This window comes from Sciurus vulgaris, assembly GCF_902686455.1.
Source record: "Sciurus vulgaris genome assembly, chromosome: 7".
NCBI classification, from domain to species: domain Eukaryota; kingdom Metazoa; phylum Chordata; class Mammalia; order Rodentia; family Sciuridae; genus Sciurus; species Sciurus vulgaris.
The window spans coordinates 157,125,221-157,134,970 of record NC_136467.1 but is presented as its reverse complement, the minus strand read 5'-3'; the positions used below and the strand labels follow the sequence as shown (position 1 = coordinate 157,134,970).

General features: G+C 43.8%; 2 protein-coding genes across 2 annotated transcripts; one reads left to right on the top strand and one right to left on the bottom strand.

Moving 5' to 3' along the window:
• The first annotated feature begins 47 nt into the window (after nucleotides 1-47).
• On the top strand, nucleotides 48-494 carry LOC306665904 (histone H2A type 1). The gene has a single exon (XM_079147576.1). It carries the CDS (start codon nucleotides 57-59, stop codon nucleotides 447-449), a length of 393 nt encoding a protein of 130 aa, XP_079003702.1. The 5' UTR covers nucleotides 48-56; the 3' UTR covers nucleotides 450-494.
• A 5,579-nt stretch (nucleotides 495-6,073) lies between these two features.
• LOC306665838 (histone H4) lies at nucleotides 6,074-6,404 on the bottom strand. The gene has a single exon (XM_079147445.1). The coding sequence runs from the start codon at nucleotides 6,386-6,388 to the stop codon at nucleotides 6,077-6,079; it is 312 nt and encodes a 103-aa protein (XP_079003571.1). The 5' UTR covers nucleotides 6,389-6,404; the 3' UTR covers nucleotides 6,074-6,076.
• Nucleotides 6,405-9,750: the final 3,346 nt, after the last annotated feature.

Sequence of the window (9,750 nt, the reverse complement as noted above, 5' to 3'; positions counted from 1 at the left end):
TAAGTAGCCAGCTCTGGCTGCTTCACCCTAGAGAGGGGTGGCGTTGGTAGTTCACCATGTCTGGACGCGGTAAGCAGGGCGGCAAGGCGCGCGCCAAGGCCAAGACGCGCTCATCCCGCGCCGGGCTGCAGTTCCCGGTGGGCCGGGTGCACCGCCTGCTGCGCAAGGGCAACTACGCCGAGCGGGTCGGGGCCGGCGCGCCGGTCTACCTGGCGGCGGTGCTGGAGTACCTGACGGCCGAGATCCTGGAGCTGGCGGGCAACGCGGCCCGCGACAACAAGAAGACGCGCATCATCCCGCGCCACCTGCAGCTGGCCATCCGCAACGACGAGGAGCTGAACAAGCTGCTGGGCAAAGTCACCATCGCGCAGGGCGGTGTCCTGCCCAACATCCAGGCCGTGCTGCTGCCCAAGAAGACCGAGAGCCACCACAAGGCCAAGGGAAAGTGAAGTCCGAATTCCCACTAACCTCACTAACTTTCCTAAAACCAAAGGCTCTTTTCAGAGCCACCCACTAGATCACAGAGAAGAGCCGTGCTGCACAAGTGTCCCAGTAGTTAATAACCTGCATAGTTTTAGAGTCTGGCACTTAAAGTGCAAGAAATGAAGCCGAAGTCGAGTTTGTTCTATAGCTAAGATGTAGATTTTCAGAGTCCCTGGATTCCAGAAGCTAGTCGCCCTACTTTACTTACTTATAAGAAAAGCTACATTAAGGGATCCACGAGTGCTTACTCGGTAGCCAACAAGAACTAGGTTGGTGGCCGCAGTCCTGCAGGGCAGAACTCATCCGGGGCAAGTTGAAGACCCCGTGAGAGGTCTCTCTGCCCTTCGCACACCTTTGTGTCCGGTGTTCAATGCGGAAATGCAGTCCTGTTCTTGGGCAGCATACGTGAAGCAAATGCACTGGGTAACATGGTGCAGTTAGGTGGTGTGGGATTCCAGGAGGAAGGTTTGTTGCCGCCAGATGTTCATGGAGGACACCATAAGCCAGATTCTTGACCTCGTGAGGACCCTACCATCCTGTGCCTGCCTCCTTCACCATAAGGTTATCTTCAGATCGCAGAGCAAGCTAGCTATAGAGCCTTCTAGGCCTCAGCGCTCCAGCACACATCATCAGCTGGTATCCTTTTCCTCACGAGGATATTAACTAAAATGAATTTCTATGAATTTCTAGTCCATTGGAATCTATTTTCTGAGTCTTTTGAAGCATTCGTATTATCTATATGGTTCAGTTGCAATCACATGCACATAATATCCCTTGGAATTAAACTGACCACAGTCAAATACGGGGTAAATATTATATTGTTACGATTACTTGATGTTGGATAACCTAATCCTGGATTCAGGAAATATAGTTAGTCAATTATTCCACTGTTTCTATTCCCCATGAGATCCACCATATTGTTGAAATCATGCCATTATCATTACTGGTAAGGTCCATGTAAAGATTTAAATCAACAAACTCTAATTAAATAATTAACAAGTGAATGTAATTTTTATGTTTTAAAGTAAAACAAGGAGCTGGAAATGTAGTTCAGTGGTAGAGTGCTTGCCTAGCATGCACCAGGTACTAAATTCAATCCCCAGTGGTACAAAATCTAAAGTAAAATAAAAAGTACACGTGAGATATGTTAGTGTTAATAATTCCACTGGTTTTTAAATTTACTATTGCTTCATTTTCATTAGATAAAATACATACTGTTTGATTGATAGATGAAGTTGAACCATCTACATTATCAGAAAGATAATTAAAACTTGTTTTTAAAAATGAAGCTAAAACTTCCCAAATACCACGATAAAATAATTTACATATTTATAATCACAATTAGAATTTGAAAAACTCTTTAGAACTAAATACTGTCACTTCATACAGTAAGTTATTGTCATAACAGATAAAGTTCAATTTTAGAGGCCAATTTATGAAAACATGATTTTTCTTTTTCTTTCTAGAGTTTTTCTTCCATCAATTGCTTTCTAAAATAGCTTGGTGACTATAAAGCATCAGTGTCTTTACCTGTTAGATTTATTATGCATTCTATCTACTAGCTTATAAAGTTCCTCAAGGTGGACACAATTTTATTCTCATTTGCATCCTCCTAATTGTAGTTAAAATGACAATATCATATTTTTAAATAGTCAATAAATTGTGTTAATTTTATAATCATGATTCTTGGGAGGAAAATAAGAAACCAGTGGTATAAAATAAAAGCAAAGGAGTTGGAAATTAAACAAGCATGAAATTGTGTGGAGGCCCATGAGTTCGCAGTGAGGAGTGGCACAGTGATACTAGGAGGAAAAAAGAAAAGAAAGAAACGAAAAGAAATCCCACTGCCCCCATGATATTATTTTTGCTAGAAGACTAACTAACACAAATTTTTACGATCTTCACTTTGCCGTAAAGAGGTGGCCAAGTCTAGCCCTCAGTCCTCATTCGACCTGGCTACTGAGAACTCTGACAGAGCTGGCCTGAGATCTCTCTCTTCTGTACTTCCTGCACTTGGACCCCACCCACCTAAGCAGTGGCTCTGCACTACTGCTAGTCCATATCTGCTCCCCCATCCCTTGACACAGGGCCACACCGGGCTGATTTTACTACTTCCCTGTCCATGCTCACGCCCTTGGAGATCTCATCTGCTAGGACTTTAAACTCCATCTGCATAGCAACGATTTCCACTTCTACATCTCTAGCCCAGGTTTCCTTCCAAGACTTCAGACATACATCCAACTCTGCTTTCTTTCCTCACATACGTACTTCATAGACTAAGACTGGTATATGTAAAATGGAACACCTCATATTCCCCTGCCAAGTCTTTTCTAAAAACACATTTTTCGATGTAGATGGATATAATACCTTTATTTTCTTTATTTTTATGTGGTGCTGGGGATTGAACCCAGTGCCTCACAGGTGCTAGACAAGCGCTCTAAGACTAAGCCACAACCTCAGCCTGCCCAAGTCTTATATTTAGAAATCGCCCATTTGTTTGATAATAATTTCACCCCTGTCTGCTTTTACACTTCCATTGAACTCTTTAAGGAACTCCCTCGTTTGCCTTCACAATATACACAGATGACCACCTCTCAAGGCCTCCATCTTGGGGGGACGCTCCTCTGTACTCACTGCCCTCAGCCTCCTTAACATTTCTTGCTTCCCCTCTTACCCTGTGGAAAGTGACCTTGAGGACAGGGTGACCTCCAAGTACATTAGCAGATAAACTCTCCCATTGTATCAAAAAGACTCCAACCAAATTAAGAAGCTGGGGATACATGGCATGTGAAGTCACTCTAAATGTCCTGCATCTAGAGAAAGTCAACGCCCAAGCAGAGGGTGGAGCAATGGGCCACACAGCTACTCAGAGGATGGACGGTGCTCCAAGATTCAGCTCTCTCACAGATGGGCTATTAAGACCAGGAGTCCAGGTTCTGGCAAGGTGGAAGGTACCTGTGTTTGATGGAAGGCACCCTGGACCATGACAGGGACTGACTGTATTGAAGAAGAGAGACACAGTATTCCTGGTCGCAGCTGGAGCTCCACAGGAGATGGAGAAGCCTGCACTGTGCATGTTTCCTGGGCACAGGTCACAGGGACCAGACCTGGCATTGCCAGGGGGCGACTGAAGGGAGGCACTCGGAGTGTCCAGTGTGTTTAACATCCAGGTGCATCCTGGGGACACAGTGCCTCCTGAACATCTCTCAGTTCCTCAGCTACCCTCCCCCACCTCTTTTTTTTAGATACATTTGAACATATGCTCTACTTACTAATAATCGACTCTTAACACAACTGGAAGTTTCATCATCACAACTAAATAGTCTCAAGTAATACAGCAGATGTGTCTTTTGAAATGCTGGGAAACCACGACCAGGAATTCTATTACTTATGATCCAACCCTTGCACATTTTGATAAAATGGTATTTTGAATCTAACCATTTGTCCTACTTGGTCTGTTTTAATGATAGAATTGAGTTGTGAAGAGATAAAAGACTGCTCGCTTTAAGTAACAGTGAGTCCTATGTCAAAAACTACATTCCTATGTAGAAGTAGTGAGGCATAGTAAATGCATTTTGTATAACATCCAATCTCTCCTTTGTTGTGTTGTAAACAAGGCTAATCCATACATGTTATATATTTTCTAAAAATATTCTTAAGTATTCCTAATAATATATTAGAAGATATTCAATATTTTCCTGAAACTTGGGAGTTTGAAAAAGATATCAACTGAAAGTACATTAGGAAGAAATTAGTAAAGGAATTTTATCCACAATAAAATCAGTTATTTTGTTCCTAAATAAATAATTCTAGCCTTGTTGATCTTGGGTGAAGCATTCAGCTTTGATTATGACCTGGAAATCTTAAATCAATCCTCTGCTTGAGTCTGACAGGTGTCAGTAGTCTTTTCTTTTGGTACTTCTTGAAAACTCAATCCCAGATCCGTCATTTGTAGCAGGGAGCTTCAGATAAGAATCTGGAAAACCAAGAACCATGTGTAGATGATGGAGATGGCCTTGTTCCTCATATCATTCCACAACCGTAGGCACAGGATGAAATCCTTCAGGTATCGTACTGTAAATAATGAAGCACAGACTTCCAGGCCTTCTGAGTCATCCCATAAAATATTTCCTATTATATAACAGCAAGAGTATTTATAACTAGGAACAAAACCAATTGATTCAAGGCCAATGTATTGCCAATTTTGCGCTAGTCTTTTTTTTTGGGGGGGGGGGGGGCGGGGCGCGGTTATAATGGATTGAACTCAGGGGCACTGGACCACTGAGCCACATCCCCAGGCCTACTTTGTATTTTATTTAGAGACAAGAGCTCACTGAGTTGCTTAGGGCCTCTCTCTATATTGCTGAGGCTGACTTTGAACTCTTCAACCTCCTGCTTCAACTTCCCCAGTCGCTGGGATTACAGGCGTGGGCCAGAGAGCCTGGCTGGTCTTGCTTATGAATGTAAGACGTTCTGTCCGTTTTAAAATGTATAATTGGTAAACATTTATGTATTAATAACAGTTTATCTGGTTGAGAAAAAGTTTCCTTTTTTGATTTGCCCCCTTATATCATGCAGTGTGTAACAACAGTTCTTACAATTGCATATAACTAATTACAAACTCTTATAATATTAGGAAACAAATATATGTGATCTGTGGTCCCTGGGGCATCTCCTAATAGTTTAGATATAAATAATGTAGTGGTTGCATTTCAAAAACTGTCCTTGATTTGGAAAAGGCAAAGTGTTGTTACACGTGTTACATGATGCTTCAGTACATCAGGATGTAAGTACAAGTCAGCTTTTTAAGCCAGATAAAAAAACTCTTAGGTATAAAAAGACCACTTAAAGTATGCACAATATACTTAGAGTTCTTCAGGACTGAGAAACTCAAAATTTTTCATCAATAGAAATTGTCACTAATAGATTTAAACACACACACACAAAAAAAACCTTAGAATATGTTGGGAAAACACCATAAAATTAAAAACAATCTCTCAGTCCAGAAAATCTCGTTTTATTAAACATTAACCCAGAATGTGAAGTCCATCACAAGCAACCAGCTAAAGGGGTTACAAAGTAATCTGTTTAGGTATAACTTACAGGGTGTACGGTAGACAAAACATGGTGAGTTCTAGATAGGCTTCCCAGCTCGGAGTCGCGTGATGGCCGAGGCGGGCCCCTTGTCCCAGGGAGCTGGGGGACAGAGCACCCCGGTGGATGGCTTCGGGCTCCTAAGCACATATAGCTTCCATGGACCCAATACTTTTCCCTAAGTCCCTACTGCTTATCCCCAAGGGACGTAAAAGATCCGCGAGATCCCAATAGCGACGCAATTACAGGTTTGCTGGTCCATGGGGACTAGTCCAAGATAAGGCAGGCCTGGGGCTCCTCGTACGTCCACCACCCGCATCTAAACCAAATGTGCAGAAAGGACCTGCTTCCGCCCAGCTGGAACCAAACCCGAGAACGCGCGCCCCAAGCCGGGCCTTGGGCTCCCAAGCGACACCGACCGGTCAGTGCTGCGGCCCCTCAGCGGGCGTGGACGGCCCTGAAAAGGGCCTTTGGGTGAGAAGGTGAGTGGCCAGGACGCTCAGCCTCCGAAGCCGTAGAGAGTGCGGCCCTGGCGCTTGAGCGCGTAGACCACGTCCATGGCCGTGACCGTCTTGCGCTTGGCGTGCTCCGTGTAGGTGACGGCGTCGCGGATCACGTTCTCCAGGAAGACCTTGAGCACCCCGCGCGTCTCCTCGTAGATGAGGCCGGAGATGCGCTTGACGCCGCCGCGGCGGGCCAGGCGGCGGATGGCGGGCTTGGTGATGCCCTGGATGTTGTCGCGCAGCACCTTGCGGTGGCGCTTGGCGCCGCCCTTGCCCAGGCCTTTGCCTCCTTTGCCGCGACCAGACATCCTGCAAAAAGGCCGGAAAAGCTTTCAGGGACGACCCTGGAGGCGGCCTTTATACGCCGCCGGCGGACCAAAGTGAGAACCACAGGAGGGAGGCGGCAGGTGGGGGAGGGAAAGGCAACCCCGCGAGTGCCCGCCTCCCGGAGCTTCACCGCGGAGCCGTTCCTGTGCCCTCAGGCTGTAAGGCGCTGCTGTTTGAAAGCAAAAGAAAACTCTGCGGAAAGGGCCACGCGCCGTCCCGGGGCGCAGGACCCACCCTGCCGCCCTCAGGCCTTGGAGGGAGGTGAATGCCCACGCTAGGGAGAGGCCTGCGACGCGCTGCCTAGGACGCCCGCACTTCTCCACCCGGATTGCATTTTAATCTCCCTCCTTTGGAGTGTTCAAAAAGGGATTTTCGTGTCAGACCTTATGAGTTCATAAGACGATCTCACCGATTCCTTAGCAATCAGATTTTTTAAAATAATTCATCTTTTGGTAATTCATCTTTCCCCCACAGAAGTACCGCCTTCACCACGTGCAACTGTTATTCAAATTCTTACCTATTACATAATTTAGCCAGTCCTCCTTACCAAAGGTATTCAGTTTACAATTTAAAATTTTGAAAAGTAGCCTCAGGAAAAATGTTAAAAGTTATTAAGTCTGCTTAATAGTCCATCATAAAAAATTTCTATGATATACTTTAACAAATCTCTAGTAATTAACCATAATATGCTTTCTCAATTTTCTCCTACAAAGAAAATCTAGATATTTTACTTTCTGGGTATGACTTCTATTGAAATGTTCTGTCACCAAGGGTTCAGTTTTTAAGGCATTTGATTAATAGTGCTACATTTTCCTCATAAAGCTTTTCATTCTCACTTGTGTCAACAGTAACTGTTTGTAAGTGCACCCTCACTGGGTATTGTGACTTCTTAGGTGACCCTGTGCATGAGGGCTCTATCACTGGGCTACACCTCCAGCTCTAGTATGATTTTTCAATCTATTCGTTATACTCACAATTTACTTTTGATATAGATGATTGAGTCAGGTTAATCAACTGGTCACTCAGCCTGATTTATTAATTTATTGCCAGGTGATAAATTATTATCCTGTATAATAAATATATTTACTATATGCACTAGGAACAATTGATGTACTTTCTATTTTATGTCCATTGAAAAGTGTTTTAAACATTATAAATAACTGCAAGTTTAAATAAAAGTAGATGAAATCCTTTAGCATTTTAATCATAATTTCACGGCATTTATTAATAAATTGAAGCAGAAAGAGTGTAGGAAGGGAAAGGTGTGATCCCTTTCCTCAGACTCCTATAACAAGATACAGATTAGCAAAAGGAAACCATAACTTATTTATTTAATCAAAATTTTACATGGCACAGTATCCTTCAGAAACAAAGACCAAGGGAAAACTCTTTTTATACTTTGATTTGATGAACAGTAGTTGTATAGAAGTGTAATCTACTAAAGTGCATGACCTGTCGACAACAGGCTGAGAAGCCCAGCAAGGCCTGTCCAGCCTTTTTGACCTCTGTGTAGCATTCCTTCCTCCCAGGTATAGGCAGGACCCTCCAGAAAGAAGATTTTGTCCACCGTCAGGTAAGGCAGGTCAGGGAATTTCTTCATGGCCAGCACTTACAGAAGGGCAGGAGGAGGTTAAGTAATATTTCTAGGTTTTATATGTGTCGTTTCAAAACCCTTTGAATTCTTATTAAGAAATGAGATAACCGAGGATGGGACCTGGTCACCAGCAAAACCAGCCACAGGATTAAAGAGTCAGACCTTAAAGTCAGCTCCACCCTTAAGGGGGTCTAGGGACTGAGTCCAATCGTAGGATGCTTCAATCAATCATGACTACGTAATGAAGCCCATAAACCCCTGGACATGAAGGCAGTAAGCTTACTAGTTGGTGAGTACATAGATGTGCTGGGAAGGTGACCTCCCGAACGCACAGGAGACTTCCTGATCCAATCAGGGAAGGTGACCCGCTGGACCCACAGGAAGTGACTTCCGGAATCTGCATGGGAAGGGCATAGAAGTGCTGCTTTCAGGGAAATTTCAGTTCTTGCCCTGTGTGTCTTATTTGACTGACCTCAATTTGAATCCTTTTGTGATAAAGTATAATCAGAAGTGCAGACTTTTACTGTGTCCTGTGTAATTCTTGCAAATTATGGAAACTGAGGGGGATGTGGGAGACCCTAAATTTAATGACAGTAACTTGGAAGGACAAGGGACCTAGGAACCTTACCTGCAGCTGGTGTCTGAAAGCAAAGACAGTCTTATTGGAAATATGCTCTTCAACCTGTGCCCTTTGATTGGTGGTCTTCAGGCACTTAGAGCCAGAACTGAATTGCAGTACAGCAGTTGGTAGGACTAACTACCAAGCAATTCATGAACATGATTAAAATCTTGGAAGATACGGATTAGACACACTGAAAAAAAAAAACAACTGAAAATCACAATCTAAAGATCACCCTAGCACTGATATGTACCTATGGAAATATTTGTCTCTTCGTATATTTGCTATTTTTCAACATCTATGGGATGCAGGTGTTGGTGAATATGACCCCAAAATATGCTCCTTCGAACTTCAAATTGAGGGCACGTGAGGAACAGCAAATGCAGGGAGGGGCTTTCTCTGAATTCCCCTTATCTAAAAAATAAAGAAATTGTCAGGAATCCCCTCTCAGGAATCTCATCACGCAGAGATGAGCTGTATCCCAGAAGAGACTCAGATCCCCAGCATGCAGGCAGACTTTGCACAGGACCTCCCCTGTTCTCCAGTTTGCTCCTCTCTCGCCGCATGAGGAGGGCATAAAGTTCTGGACTAACAGGGCCACAGGCGTCCGTCTGTCCTTCACATGGTGCCTCATGCATGTAATAAAGGCACAGGCCTCCCCTGGAGAATCGTCCACACTCGGGACGTGGAAAGGGCTCCTTCCCTCACAGATCTGCTGTGCAGTTCTTCTGACTCTAAAGAAATTGTCATAAATCCTGACACGATGTAAGATGTAACTTCTTCAGGGTTTTGGTGTGGCTATGACTGGGGAGCAGTGAAGAGTTCACTCTGCCACCAGACAGGCCTAGACAAACCCGGGCCCATTTTGCCTGGATTCCCTCATCTCTGTATGAAAAGAACAGCAATTGCTCCGCAGGAGGCTAAAATTAATGGAGATAACTGAGTGAAATGATTAGACTAGCTCATAAGATCTTACTAATCATATAGTAGCTAAAATTATTTTTAGCATCTGCTTACTATTTTTGATATTCAATTACCTGTTGACTTTTTAGATGCATATTTTAACATTTATATTTATTAGCCAAAATAAAGTACTTATAACCATAGTTTTCATTTTCTTTAAATTCCTA

Coding starts and splice junctions, on each gene's coding strand:
- LOC306665838 (XM_079147445.1), bottom strand. CDS start 6,388: ATGTCTGGTCGCGGCAAAGGAGGCAAAGGCCTGGGCAAGGGCGGCGCC.
- LOC306665904 (XM_079147576.1), top strand. CDS start 57: ATGTCTGGACGCGGTAAGCAGGGCGGCAAGGCGCGCGCCAAGGCCAAG.